This window comes from Grampus griseus (assembly GCF_964374135.1).
Source record: "Grampus griseus genome assembly, chromosome: 1".
NCBI lineage: Eukaryota > Metazoa > Chordata > Mammalia > Artiodactyla > Delphinidae > Grampus > Grampus griseus.
The window spans coordinates 166821612-166837266 of record NC_139017.1 but is presented as its reverse complement, the minus strand read 5'-3'; the positions used below and the strand labels follow the sequence as shown (position 1 = coordinate 166837266).

Here is a 15655-nt window from a genome sequence, read left to right as displayed (position 1 = left end):
GAAGCCTCAGTTTCTGTATCTGCAGTTTGGGAATCACATTCTTGCCTGCGTGGGATTATTGCAAGCCTCCAGTGAGATGACTTCGTGGTGAGACCTTCTCTGATCTCTTTATTTAAAACTGCAAATACCACCTCTCCTCCCCCACTTCTTTTCCTCCATCTCACTTACCACTACACTACCTGGCATCCTATTGATTTTACTTACTTTCTTATTGTCTGCTCACCCCACCAGCAGGGATTTGAGCACCTAGAACAGCCCCTGGCATATAGTAGGTGCCCAATAAACAGAGGTCATATGAATGTTGGTTGAATAACATATAGGGAAGACCCTAGGGGATAGGGGATGTTGAGGCCGTGTCAGTTGGATCTTAGAGATGCAGGACAGAGGCACGAGAGAAGCCAGGACAGCTCACTTGGGGTGCCAAGGGCTGCCCATGAAAGCAACTGGGGCCTGGACTTTAAGGTTGTGGCTGGGCCGTCTCTGGCCACAGCCTGTAGGAGGTGAGTCCTTTAGGAGAGTAAAGCTGGATGGGCCTGAGTACTGGGGCTTCTCATGGAGCCAAGACTCTTGGGGCAAACAGGAAGCCCATGATACTTGGCTTCCCTGCTTTCTTTAGCTTTTTAAACCATTCTGATGGCCCCTAAGTGGAATAGACTACCTCAAAGAAATGTCAGTCCCAGTGCCATCCCTGCCACCACAAAGGCTAGAAGAAAAAGCACTGGGTTTGGAGGCAGGCAGATCCGGGGTTATGGCCTAGCCCTGCCCCTCTTTACCAGAGGGATGTTCGGCAAATCACCGCACCTCTCTGAGTCTCTGTTTCCTCCTCTTGTGAAATGGGTGTAGCAGTTTCCCCCCTGTATGCCAGCCTCCTAGGGCTTTGTGTAAAATACAGTAAAAATGTGTATTGTGACCAATCATCACTAGACTGAAGGGCCTACAAGGCAGAAGTTGTACCTGCGGCCCTTAGTGCAGGGCCAGCCACACAGTAGACACTTGGAACCTAGTGGTCAAAGAGTTGTTAAACTCAACTGACAACAACCTTGGAAGGGGAGGGTCTGAGTCCTGCACACAGTAGGGCTTTTAGGCAAATCCTGCCCAAGGACCTCCTACAATTCTACAAGTTTATAGATTCCAAGAAGAAAACCAAGCTTGTATTGGTTGGCCTCATTTTACCATGCACTGGAAACTTATTGACCCATCTTTAGCTTGTTTGCAAGATTTTTCCTTTGGTAGAAACAACTAGATGAGTGACATGATGTGGTTGCTTACAATGTAAGGGGCTGAGAAAAACAGGCTGAACTGGAGTTCTGAGGTCAGACTCTGTGTTCCAAGTAACAGAAAACCCAAGGTAAGCAATATGGGGAATTAATTAGCTCCTGTAACTTGAATGTTCAGAAGCAGGCTTCAGGCGTGGCTGCATCCAGGGGCTCAAGCAGCAGCATCAAAGACTCAGATTCTCTGCATCTCTCTACTCTACCTTCTGAGAGCTTGCCTTATCTTCAGGCTGCACACAGTGCCCCTCCCATCGCCTCACTCCCTCACAACACACCATCCAGGTGGAGAGAGCCTTGAGCTTAAGCCAGTCAGTCAGGACCCACCTGGAGCCGCTGGAGGTAGGATCAGCCCTACCCAAACCAGTTGGCTGGAAAAGGGAGAGCCACTTCCCAAGGAAACTTTGTGGTGTTGTTAGGAAAGGGGAATGGATTCTGGGTGGCCAAAAATTATAGCACGTATCTACTACAGTCATCAGAAGGGGAAACAACAGAAAGCCATAGAAACATCTGCATAGCACTTTACAGTTTGCAAAGTTCCTTCCCTCCTAAGAAGCCAATATTGGAAGCAGAATGGCACTTATTATCACTGCTTTGCAGATGAGAAAACAGCCCTTGAGTAACTGGCCAGGACTCTGACTTGTAACCCCGAGCTGCCCCCACCCACCTCAGCCTCTTTGTGTAAAATTATAAACCCAGAGGGGCTGACCTGGGCGGGAGGGAGCCAGTGTGACTGAAGGCCCTCCCTTTACAGAGGGAGTGCCCGTTCCAGATATGAGAGGTCCCCAGGAAGCTGCAATCATGTGAAAGCCCAGGAGGAGCTGGTCTGTGGGCAGAGGGAACAGCCTGATGTGAGGACTGGTCACGGGGCTGGGTACACACACAATGGGAGCCCTGCCTCGCTCACTGCCAGGACCCCAGCATGTGCGCGCATACACGTGCACACAAACTCACACACGCACACTGCCACACAGGCAGAGGGAGGTCACGTGACACACTGACGTGGGGCTCCCTGTACCGGGGGTGGCCAAGGCATTGGGGTCTGCTGCCCATAATGGTGACCATGATGGAAGCTGTTCTGGCATGTGACTGAGACAGGGGAGCCAACACACTGAATACGGAGCCAGTCAGGCCTGGCCTGCATCCCAGCTCTCCCACATGGTTGCTGTGTGACCCCGCACTTCCCTCTCCCTTCTGAGCCTCAGTTTTCTCTTCTGACCCAGGCTGATAATTCCCACATGACTGGTTTCTTAGAAGGCTGAACAAAAACCTCCCAGTACATAATAGGGGCTTCATTCATTCTGAGTTTCTCCTTTTCCCCCTTCATAGTGTCCTGTTAATAGCTGTGTGACCCTGGCCAAGTTACTTAACTTCTCTGTGCAGTGGGAGCAATGATAGCACCCACCACATGGTGTTGTGAGGAGTAGATGAAGGAATGCCTGGAAAGCACTTAGAACAGTGCCTGGCACACTCGTTATCACCTTTACTACTAGCTAACGTTTATTTTGAGTGTTTAATATGGGCCAAGCCCTGGGCCTTGATCTCATTGTTTATTGTGCAATTATCCTTCTTATAATAGCACAGTGATATAGGCACTCTCTGTGATTATCCCCATTGGACCAGTGAGGAAACTGAGGCCCAGAAAGGGGAAGTGATGTGCCCAAGGTCATAAAGCCAGTAAGCAATCTGGGGGCTCTGCTCAGCTGTGCGCCCTTGGGTGAGACCCTCACCTCTGTGGGTCCATATTTCCTGCCTGGAGGTTGGGGTGCATCCCTGCCCTGTACCTCCCAGGGTCACCATGGATATCAAACGTAATAGTGCCAGGAGCCTCTACCAGCTGGAAGGTTCTCTGGGAATACGAGGAGTGCTGTTACCATGGGCCCAGGGCAGTGAGACCTGTCTCTGGGAACATCTGTGTACTCCCTGTTCTGACGCAAGCTGGGCATTCGAGAAACCGGGCACTTGCCACCCAGGGATACTGCTTGTGTTGGCCGCCACTCAGAAGGTTACAAGTTCATGGCCTATTTCCCTGAAGTCCAGAGCCGCCTCAGCCTCGTCTTACAGGGCCTGTGTGGGGCTGTCTATGGAATGGAGGTTTCATCTCCTAGGGGAAGGCTGCCAGAGCACATGGGGCATCGGGGGCAGGGAGGGGGGAAGAGCCACGGTGGTCCAGGGTCCTGCATGGGGACCAGCTGAAGTAGGAGATTGTGGGGGAGGAGGGGTGTGTCCAGGGTCACTGGCCTGTCCAGGGGTGGAGCCAGGTCTCCAGCCGAGGTCTTCCCCACCCCGCCCCCCGTCTCTGCTGCACACCGCAGGGCAGACCACCTGTGATCAAGGACTTGGACTCAGTCAGTCCTTGGCCACTCTCATGCTATGTGACCTGGGGCGAGTCACCTCACCTCTCTTCCATAAAGTGGGGATGAGAAGCCCTGCCTCAGGGGGCTGTGATGCACATGCAATAAAATGACATCTGGGAAGAGTGTGTAAGTCAAATGGTAGGTGTGTGTACTCCATTCATCTACAAACATATAATGTACATGTTGCAGATAGAACAAATGTGGCTGGTCTTCAGTCTTACCGACTGCTTCAGGAGTTTGTACTGGGCCCTGGGACAGAAACATCTACAGGTGACGCTGAATTCTGGCTGTGTGACCTTGAGCAAGCACGATGTCTCTGTGCTTCTGTTTGTTACCTGTACGATGGGTATAATAATAGTGCCTACCTAGTAGGTTGTTGTGGAGATTGAATGAGTTAATATAGGTAAAGTGTTTAGAGCAATGTCTGGCACATAGTAAAAGGTATGCTATTATTAGTACAAATACAGCGACAAAGTATATCAAGTAAGGGTTTCTCTAGAGTAGCCTCAGTTTGAAATGTTCTTTTCAGTTGACAGAAATCACTGATTTCGGGAATTCCAAGACGCTGGTATCCATGCTATGCCTCACAGACTGCCTTGTGCTTCTGGTAATAGCCTCCCAAATCTTAGCTGGTTAGTGGGGAGACTTATCCCTGCTGATGATTGCTGTGTGACCCTGGGCAGGTTGTATACCCTCTCTGTGCCTTCCTTTCCTTGTTGTCCACTGTGATAGCGACGTCTCCTGGTACCAGAGGGGCTCCCACTGCAGGAGTGCTGGGTGAGGTACCAGAGTGCAGGGGATGACAAACACAGCACATGCTCCTTCCCCCGATCCTACCACTCAGCTCCCAGGCTTGGCTCAGAGCAGGGTGGCCTGGGACAGAACATGTCCTCTGCGTGGGATGGTGGGAGCCTGTGTGCCCGTGGAACAGCCATCCCTGACACCCCTCTGCCCGGGCGCTCCAGCCACCCCAGGCACGGTGCCTCTGGGCCCTGCCATCTCCCTCCCCCGCCTCCCTGCTGCCAGCTCTCCTCCCACCAGATGAACCTTGACTGGCTCCTGTCCTCTGCCCACAGAGCCAGTCTGTGGCATCCAGACCGGCCAGGCACCCCAGGAAGCCACAGAAAGATCTTTAGCTCTGGAACCCAGACCGCTGAGGCTTCCGATTCCAGCTCTGCTGTGTGGCCTTGGGCGAGGGGCAGACCATCTGAGCTGCAAAGTCCTCACCTGTGAAATGGGCTGGCAAGAGACGTGTAAGTCAGGCGGGGACGCCAAGCGCCCGCTCTTGACCAGGCTGAGCTCAGGGAGCGAAGAAGCCCTTTGTGGTCGGTCCCGGCTGCCTCTCTGTCCTCTGTCACCAGCTGTCGGCTCCTGCCTTTCTCCCCGACCTCTAAGTACTTCATTCCTACCTCCTTGCCTTTGCACGTTCAGGTTCTCCTGTAGAGAGCACTGTTTCTCTCTCTGTTCATCTCAACCCTACCATCCTTCCCGCCTGGCTCTCCTCCCACCCACTCCATGGAAGCTTCCCGGCTGACCCTAGGTGGTCTCTTTCTCTTTCTCCTTCAAGAGGAAGAGAAAGCATCTGGCCTCCTGGTGGGATGTTTGTCTGTGAGAGAGAGACAGGCAGACAGAAAATCTGGTCCTCTCAGGAAACGTAGCGCCCCTTGAGTATAGGAACTGGAACCTCCACCCCCTAATTAACCCCTCCCCCAAGTGGAGGTGCATAGCAGCCAGGTAAGCTTTTTGGTTTCTAGAGCCTTGGAGCTGGAAAGACCTTGTGGGCCTTCCAGGTGGGCAGGTCTGTGATGAGCACAAGGGTAAATGGCTGCTGGCCGAGTGGGCAGAGAAGGGTCTGTCCCTTCTCAGCTCCAGGCCCTCACCTGCCCACTTACCCCTCACTCCATCCTCCCCTGCCCGGTGATCACGGCTGCTGGGTGAATTCATTGCCCACTTACTGTGTCCCAGGCCCTGTTTTAAGCCTTTCTGTGCATTAACTCATATAATCCTTACAAGGACCCTATGGATTTTATTCGTCTCCCACTTTGCAGATGAGAAACCTGAGGCCCCAGGGGTGGGGTCACTGGCCCTGAGCTACTCAGCTTACGAGGGGCAGAGGCAGGATCTGAGCCTGGAGCCCTGGCTCCAGAGCGTGCTTCCTGCTGCCGTGCTGCCTCTTTGGTCACTCACTATTGACCCGCCACCCTTCCACCCACCTACCCACATTCCTGCCCGGCCAGCCGGCTGTGCACCCGGCTCTGCCAGCCGTGGGGCTGCCAGCATCCACAGAGCAAGATCCCTGCTCTCTAGGAGCTCACCCCATGGTTCTCCAACTCTGATAAACGTGACCAAGGTCTTGAGCGGCTGGGTTTTGGGAGACTGGGGAGGAACTGTAACTACCGCCTGGGCTGGGGCTGGGCTGCAGGACAGCCCAGCAGAGCTGAGGTCAAGGGGGAAGGGTGATGGGAGGACTTTATCGGGTGGACAGCAGGGAACATTCCAGACCAGGGAACGCAGTGTGCAGAGGTGCTGAGGCTGGAGGTGCTCAGAGGGACAGCTGGCTTGTCATCACAGCCCTAAAGATGCAGTGGCTTGGCAGCAGGCAGGGCTGACGCCAAGCCTCCCCAGGCGCTCCCGCCTCTGTTTTTTTGTCGAGATGGGGTGCTGTCTGCAGCGGCTGGAGGTCTGAGCCTTGCTCTATGCCAACACCTGGCCTAGCACCCTCTGGGGAAGTCCCTTCTTGGGTCTGACCTGCAGCCTACTCTGACCAGCACACACTCCTTCCAGAGCCCTTCACCCAGAGGCTGCTTTATGGCAGCCATAAATGACTCCATCAGTGAATGAACAGAGTCCCAACCAGCAAGGCTTGCCGGAGGCGCTGGGCGGTTCTATGTTCCCTCTCTCTGACCCTGCAGGTGAGATGTTCCTGGGCTGACCTTTAGCGGCACTCCCTCCCCGAGCAGCTGCTGCAGCCCAGTTTGATGTTGCAGGACCCCCTCCAACTCCCCTCCCATTCCCCACTGAGGGAGACTGTGTCTGTCCTCCTCCGCACTGAGTCCTTAGTACCTAGAACAGAGCCAGGTACATAGCAAGTATTCAGTAAATGTTTGGGAATAAAGAATAAATGGACAAAGAGGAATGAACAAGCTTCAGGTGGGGAAGGACTGGGCTGGGGGAGGGGAGCCCCATGGACTGTCCTCCCTCCCATTTCACCCCTCCTGAGCTAAGCCCCAAAGATTAACCCCAGGGAACAAAGCCAGGTCACCGCCACTGACCCAGAGCTTTGGAGCAGACATCCAAGGCTACTGTGACTAGGTGTTGCAGGTTGTGCTGGCTACTCCGTGGGGCTCTCTTCACCCAAGATGGCCCTCCCGTTCCCCACCATGGACGTGGTCCTCACAGCGGTCCTCAGCCTTCTCCTCCTGGCGCTGACCTTGAGCCTGGTCTGCTTCTTCACCTGCCGCCTGGCCAGGCCGCTCAGGTAGAACTCACCCCGGCCCGACCCCTTCCTCTGCCAGATCTCCCGCCCTAAGTTCATTTGGCTTCTATTTGCTCTTGAGGGATAGTGGAAAGGTGGGCGCCGGTCTCTCTCCCTCTCCGTGGTGGGGAAACTGAGGCCCAGAGAGGTTGAGTCAGCTTGGGATCGAATTGCACTTGGCCATGGACGAGCTGAGATCCTTTGCTCAGTTTCCTAAACGGTAAAACAGGAGTTAATAACACTTGTGAGGATCAAGTGAGATGCCCAAGAAGTGGTAGTGATTCTTATCAGTCCTATTGTTCTGTCATTTGTCCTGGACCTTTTGAGACCCAGCCCAGGGCTGGCTTTCTGCCCAGCTCCAAAGGGCTCCAGTGCCCTCTGTCCCAGGATGCTGAGTCAGTCCCCAGGGGCAAGGCCCAGCCTCCGCTCCCTCCCCTGACCTGCCAAGTGGCTGTTTCTCCTCCAAGGCCAGAGCGCAGCCAGGGCTTCTGCACACTTGTCATGAATAGTCAGGGCATGTAGCTGGGAGCCTGGCAGAGATGGTTCGGCTGGGAGGTGGGGAACGATGGGGCTGGCACACACCCGGAGGCTCCATTATGAACTGGTGGAGCATTGGCAGAGGGTGGTGGGCAGCTGGGGCCCCTCAGCCCCAGGCTGGGCCCCACGGAGCCCAGCATCTAGGGCTGCCAGAGAGCGGACCTGGAGCCTCTGAGTAGGGACGGGGGCCGTGAAGAGGAGCCAGCAGGGGAGACTCTGGCTCCTGAAGGGTTTCCTAGATTCTCCTTTCCAGGCAGAGGCAATGGGAGAAGGCACCTGAGTGTCTCCAGAACAGGCCCTTCTCAATGCCACATCTCTGGGGCCAAAATTCAAAGCATTCCAGCCTGAATCATGGAGCTTTTCATGAAGTTAGCATTTTCAGAGCTGATTCTATGTGCACGGGGTTGGGAGTCAGAGATGGAGAAGAGATGGTCTTTACTCGCACAGAGTGTCGGGCTAGCAGAGAAGAGAGACGAATGAGAATAACCGTGCAGGGCTGCATGAGCCCTTTAGAGCTCCTGGAGCCACGCTTCACTTTTATTTTTCCTTATTTATGTGTTTGCTTTGGACCTTATTTATGTGTTTGTTTTGGACCTGCGGTGCAGAGGGTTGAACAAGTCATATTCCTCAGTGCGTGGGGTACTATCATGAGCTCAGTTTTTGTTTTATTTGCTCATTTTCCCCTTCATACCTGCTCCCCAGTACCAATCCCATCACCCTCCAAAGGTCTTCATGCTAATATGCTTTATTTAATATGTTGTTGAATTTATAAGTGTCCTTGCAAGTAACGCTGTGTTGTGTATATGAGTGTGGTTTACACTGACATACGAACTACTGAAATCCTGTGTTTTTAAACTCCACCGATCCTACTGTTTTACTTCTAGTTTTAATACTCCTGCCACATAGTTATTGCCCCACCACTCTTTATAACTTCCTTCCCCTAGTTATGGACCTAGAGGTTGCCCCCAAATCTTCTAATCATAAGCCAGTGTTAAAGGGAACACGCCAAAAGTTTCTTCAATAAATATGATCGTTCTGTAGGGTTTTTTTGATATATAAAGTCTTTATCAATTTAAAAATATTATTTCAATTCCTGGTTTTCTGAGGGCTTTTATCATATAGTTCTGTACACCCCCATTCCCTCTTCTTAAATGATCTTGTAAGTTTGATTAAGGTTTTAAATGCCACCTTTATGCCCAGGGTTCCCAAGTGTATACCTCTAGCCAAGAACTCTTTCCCGGTTGCCAGATGCCTATATGCAATGTTCCGCTTAACATCTCCACTTCATCTTAAACTCAACATGTCCAAAACCACGTTCCTGATTTTCCCCACCAAATTTACTCCACCTCACACCTCAAAACACCGCCCCAAATGCTGAAAGGCTGAATGCTTTTCCTCTAAGATTAGGAACAAGGTGAGGATGTCCACTCTTCCCTCTCCTATTCAGCATGGTGCTGGAAGTCCTAGCCAGCACAATAAAGCAAGAAAAAGAAATAAAAGGCATAAAGATTGGATAGGAAGAACTAAAACTGTCCCTATTTGTCAATGACATGATTGACTACACAGAAGATGGCAAGGACCCAGGTTCAGTTCCTAGTCAGGGAACTAAGATCCTGCAAGCTACGCAGCACGGCCAAAAAGAAAACAAAACAGAAAAGGGGCTTCCCTGGGGGTCCAGTGGTTGAGACTCTGCACTTCCACTGTAGGGGGCAGGGGTTCGATCCCTGGTCGGGGAACCAAGATCCCACATGCTGCATGGCGTGGCCAAAAGAAGAAAAAAGCAATGCTATTTTAATAGCTTCCCCCAAAGTGCAATACAACAGTATAAATCTAACAGGATCTGTATGATGAAGACTATAAGATTTAAACGCACAGAGAGACATACTGTGTTCATGATTGGAAGACTGAATATTGTCAAAATGCAAATCTTCCCCATATTGATCCACAGATTTAATACAATATCAATCAAAACTATACTGATGGGGCTTCCCTGGTGGCACAGTGGTTAAGAATCCTCCTGCCCATTCAGGGGACACGGGTTCGAGCCCTGGTCCGGGAAGATCCCACATGCAGCGGAACAACTAAGCCCGTGTGCCACAACGGCTGAGCCTGCATGCCACAACTACTGAAGCCTGTGCACCTAGAGCCTGTGTTCCGTAACAAGAAGCCACTGCAACGAGAAGCCCGCGCACCGCAACAAAGAATAGCCCCCACTCACTGCAACTAGAGAAAGCCCACGCATAGCAACGAACCCAACGCAGCCAAAAATAAATAAATAAAATAAATTAATTAGTTAAAAAAAAAAGCTATAGTGATGGAGAATAGACCTGTGGCTGCCAGGTACAGGCATGGGCAGCTTCTGACTACAAAGCGAAAGCACAAGAGAGTTTTTTGGGCTGGCAGAGCTGTTCTCTATCCTGATTGTGGTGGATATCCATGTGGATATCCATATCCACGAATCTATCCATGTGTTAAAGTTCAGAACCTTCATCCTGTAGTTGGTGAACCTGTAGTTGGTGATCCCACCCTTGGGGGATCACCGTGGTAACCTCGTTGCTAATTTTGTAATTGGCAGCTTAGTGGTTAGAGTTCAGCTCTGCTACCTGCTTGTTTGTAACCTTGGGCGAGTCACTTTTCCTTTCAGAGCCTTGTTTTTCCTATCTACAAAGGAGATCATACAGCTCTGTCTACCACATAAGTTATTACGGTGAACATTTTATCAGTGTCCTTTAGGGATTGTTCATATAATCTGAGAGAGTAGTGCTTTCATTTTATTGAAGTATAACATACATACAGCAAAATGTCTATATCCTCAATTGACAGCATGTTGGATTTTCAGATTGAACCCACCCATATAAGGCAGAGTGCCTTTTTTTTTTTTTTTTTTTGATGTTCAATATTCACTTTCTTGTCGCTGCCATAACAAATGACCGCAAACACAGTGACTTAAAACAATACAAAGTTATCCTCAGTTCTGGAAGTCAGGAGCTCCAAGAGAGTCTTTGGGGCTGAGAATCAACACATTGGTGGGGCCGCTCCCTTCTGGGGAGGCTCCAGAGGGAATCCACTTCCTCGCCTTTCTAGCTTCTGGAGGCGCCTGTATTTTTTGGCTTGTGGCCTTTTTCTTCAAAGCCAGTCGCTTAGCATCTTCCTTCTATGAATCTTCTGTCCTCACTCAGCCTTCTCTTCTGTGTCAAATCTCCCTCTGCCTTTATCCTGTCTTGTAATACCCTTAGTTGGTTTTTATACTTTTCAAAAAATTCTTTTAAATTGAAGTATATAGTTGATGTACAATATTATGTAAGTTACAGGTGTACTGTATAGTGATTCACAATTTTTAAAGGTTATTTTCCATTTATAATTATAAAATACAGGCAATATTCCCGATGCTGTACAATATATCCTTGTAGCTTTTTTTTTTTTTTTTTTTTTGCGGTACGCGGGCCTCTCACTGTTGTGGCCTCTCCCGCCGCGGAGCACAGGCTCCGGACGCGCAGGCTCAGCGGCCATGGCTCACGGGCCCAGCCGCTCCGCGGCATGTGGGATCCTCCCGGACCGGGGCACGAACCCGTGTCCCCTGCATCGGCAGGCGGACTCCCAACCACGGCACCACCAGGGAAGCCCTGTAGCTTATTTTATACATAGTAGTTTGTACCTCTTGATCCCCTACCCCTATATTGCCCCTCCCCCCCCTTGGGTTTTATACTTTATATCAACGATCCCCAACCTTTTTGGCACCAGGGACCCATTTTGTGGAAGACAGTTTTTCACGGGGCGGGGGGAAATGGTTCAGGTGGGAAAGCGAGCGATGGGGAGCAGTAGATGAAGCGTCACTCGCTCGCACGCCGCTCACCTCCTGCTGGGTGGCCTGGTTCCTCACAGGCTGAGGACCAGTACCGGTCCGAGGCCCGGGGTTGGCGACCCCTGCTTTATATCATTAGAATCACACTATATATACTCTCGGGTCAGCTTCCTTCGCTCAGCCTCACCTTTGCGGGATTCATCCATGTTGGTGTATAGGGTTCTCAATTATTCATTCTCATTGTTGTGTGTGGCTTACCTTCTTGTGAACCCATACAATGGATTTATCCATCCTGCTGAAGTTGGACAGAGTTTTGAAGCCATTATGAACAGGGCTGATATGAACATTCTTATATATTCTTTTGGTGAACACATGTACATTTCTGTTGAAGTTAAATGGGTCAGAGGGCATGTGTATGGTGTCACCTTGGTAGTACTGTCAGTTTTCCAAAGTGGTTGTACCAATCTACACTCTACCAGCAGTGAACAGATGCTCTGGTAGTCCCAATTCCTTGCCAACACTTGGACTTTTCTTCACACACAAAGGGAGGATTTGGGGGTGATTCCTCCCTACCTCCACTTCTTAGAGCACTGACTTTCAACTGATGATGTAAGTACTTACTATGCCAGGCACTGGAGTGGAAACGAACAAGGCAAAGTCTCTGCTCTTAGAAGCTCCCAGTGTGGTAGGTGAGATGGACCAGGAAGGAATTACTTTCAAAACAGAGAGGTACATGCAGTGATTGTACCGATATTGTATATCAATTTAATAACTTTTTTTCTGATGTTAGAATTTACTCTAGTAATGTTTGGAAACTGAAGTAGACTTAAAGAATTAGAAGTCGTCTGAAATCCCACCACTCAGAGTTAAATGCTGTTAGACGTTAGATGAAAGGTATTTCCTTTCAATTCCTGTGCTTTCCTTCCCGCCACCTGTCCCTGCCCCAAGCCACGTTTGTAAGGAGCCAGGTGGACAAGGAACGCAGTAGAAAAGCACCGGAGTGCACTTAAAAAAAATTTTTTTTGGCCGTACCTCATGGCATGTGGGATCTTAGTTCCCCAACCAGGGATCGAACCCGTGCCCCCCTGCAGTAGAAGTGCAGAGTCTTAACCACTGGACCATCAGGGAATTCCCTCCATGCACATTTTTAAGGTTGAATCAAAAGCCCTTTTTCCAGTTAGAGTGGTTTCTTACCTAACAGCCCACTCTGTCTAATGGTAGAATGTTGTGTATCACTGCCATTTCCCACAACAAATGAAATGATCATTTTTCTCTTGATTTTGGTGGAAATAATAACATTATTTCCCAGTGAAACTCTTACCATTTAAAATTCCTCATCTTCCAGTAACATTTATACGCAACATGGTTAGTATTTACATTTCACAGCTGCCAATGGGATTATCCCATGTGATCCTAACAGGATGACCACAGTTTAAAAACATTCTTAGGCCATTAATACATGCTCATTTTAGGCAATTTGGAAAATTCAAAAAAAAAATTAAAGAAGAAATAATCATTCACAGTCCTACTGCCCAGAGAAAACCAGTTAACATTTTGGTGTATTTCCTTCCAGTTTTTTTTTAATAACATTTTTTTAAAAAATTATAAAGGTAACATCTCAACACAGAAGGAAAATTTGGAAAATGCAAAAAAGACAATGAAAAAATAATGAGTCATCTAAAATGTCACTGCCCAGAAATGGCCACATTTATAAGAATCTTTTCCTGTATGTCCCTCCTATAGTTTTTATATCTCTCGCCATAAATGACAAGCTGTAGAACGTAGCAAATACAGTTGTCCTGTAAGAGCAAATGTAGGTGTCCCTGTAAGAAAAGGTGGACTCTTGGTTTTGTCTCTGATGTGCTTGGGACATGGGTAATTCAAGGCTAAAGGCTGATGTTCTAGAACAGTGCTTCTCAAAGTGGGGTCCACGAACCAGCAGCAGCAGTAGCTGCAGCACCTGGGAGCTTGTTAGAAATGCAGCTGGAGTCTCTGGGCGAGGGGTGGAGGGTACTGGAATCTGTTTCAGCAATCCTTCTAGAAGATTCTGATGCATGCTGCAGTTTGAGAAGCACTACACAGAACGTGAACTCTGGTGGGTTCTGGGCTTCAGGTGGATTGAAAGTGGGAATTCACTTGGGAAAGGAGAAGGAACCGCTTTGCAGCATGGAACTCATTTATGTCTATACAACTGTTTATGTGATGAAGCTTCTTGAGGGAGGGACCCCCTAGGCTTTGCATCTAAATGCCTAGTGTCTTGTAATAGGTGAATAATGAATGAATCAACGAATAAATAAGTGAATGAACAAATGAACTCTGGAGCTGTGACCTTCATGTCTTTTTTTTTTTTTTTTCTAGGATTGGAACATCAATTAACTACTGACCACTGGCAGCCCACCCTTCCCACCCATATCCATCATACCTCTGGGCTCCAGAGAAACAGCAGGTCTTGGAGTGCACCATGATTTCACCATTCTTAGTGCTGGCCATTGGCACCTGCCTTACCAACTCCTTAGTGCCAGGTAGGATTGGGGGCAAGGGTGGAGGGAGGGGGAGACATGGTGCAGGTAGGATAGGATGAGGGCAGTGTCTGTGTTCAGGGTCATAGAACCATCCAAAGTATTTAAGAGCTGGAAACAAATGTTCAGAGCAGGAAATCCCAGCCTCTACACGTGCTAGTGTTGGAAAGGTCACTCTTTTTCCCTTTTTATTATTCTTTAATTGGGGTTTCTATTCTCTCTTAACTCAAAGAATCTGAAATAGAACTTTATTCTATAAACTCTTCCAAGTCGCGGTATGTTAAGTCTCCTGTTGGCTTCGTCTGCTTAACTCTCCCTCATGATAGTACATTTCCTTATATTTTGTAATTCTTGCTTGTAAACTCACCTTCAGCAGTTCTTTTGTTGTTGTCGTTTTGTATTTGTTTCCTGTTGTAAACTCGTACAAAAGTGTTTCTACAGTGCAGTATTGTGTTTGATTCTTCAACTAATTCTATGAGAGTACTTATGTTAATTTCTCAGTTTTTGGTTCTTACACTATAAATTCAGGCGCAGATTTGGAGTTGAGTTCACATTTTGATGACTGGCTTTCTGTCCCCATCCCTTCCATAGCTCCCAGGCAAAACATGTACCTGAAAAGTTTCAGCCTAGACTTGTGTTTGGTCTGACACTGCAAGGGTCCTTCGGCCTCAGCTCCTGTTTACCTTTCTGGTTTTGAATACCCTCTGAATTTCTGCCTCCTGGGGGTTTCCCTTCCCCCTTTTCTTCCTTTTTCAAGTAATATACTGTTCTTGATTTTTTTTTTTCAACATTTTAGTGTCTGTTGTAGGAGAGGAGCCCTCCTTGGCTCAGTCCATCATGTGGCTGGAAGTCCCCACTTGCCCTCCCTGAACCTTAATTTCTCCATCTGTCCAGTGGAGATAATAATCTCTCCTCCTTAGGGCTGTTGTGGGAATTATAAGGGACAGTCACAGTGCAGGCAGGGAGTGGGTGCTCGTAGGAAGAATATATTTCAACAGATGAGGGAATTGGGATTCAGAGAAGGGACTGGCCCTCCCAGGTCACACAGCAAGTCAGTAGCAGCCCTGGGGACTGAACCTGAGCCGCTAGATTCCCAGGCCACTGCTCCCTCTGCGATCCCATGATGCCTTTCGGCTTGTGTCCTTGGGGGCCCAAGGTCACTCTGGGACCGAGTCCCTGCTTTCTCAGCACTCACAACCCACCTGAGCAAAAGATGAGCAGATGGATGAAATGTGAGAAGACGAAAAAGTGACAAAACGAAAAATCTTCAAATATTCAGCACTTCAGTTTTTTGCATGTTTCATTTTAGTCATTCTGATGGGTGTGTAATGGTGTTACATCATGGTCTTTAACTTTTTTTAAAAAATTAGGTGTAACTTACAGCAAAGTGCACAGATCTTAAATGTATAGCTTGATGAGTTTTGACATATTTTTGTACCCATGTAACCATCACTGGGATCAAGAAAGAATATTGATCATGGGACACCAAGGGCTTTCCTGTGCCCCTCCCAACCACTGCCCCCGCCCTGCCCTGCCCCAAGCCAGAGGAAGTGATTAGGCTAACTCCTGTCACCTTAGTCGAGTTTTGCCTGTTTTGAGCTTTGTATAAATGGAGTCATACAGTACGTACTGACAAGCACTCTTCACGTAGCATTCATTACAGCACGAGCATTTCTGAGTGTCATTTAATGGTC

At 49.1% G+C, this 15655-nt stretch overlaps 1 protein-coding gene across 1 annotated transcript in view; it reads left to right on the top strand.

The window, feature by feature from the left end:
* Window positions 1–15655, top strand: part of ALPL (alkaline phosphatase, biomineralization associated) — a 57628-nt gene that overhangs the window by 24116 nt on the left and 17857 nt on the right. The window contains exon 2 of the mRNA XM_082647899.1: window positions 13801–13964. Coding sequence (XP_082504025.1) covers window positions 13904–13964 — 61 coding nt within the window. The 5' untranslated portion in view covers window positions 13801–13903. The remainder of the gene's footprint in view (window positions 1–13800; window positions 13965–15655) is intronic.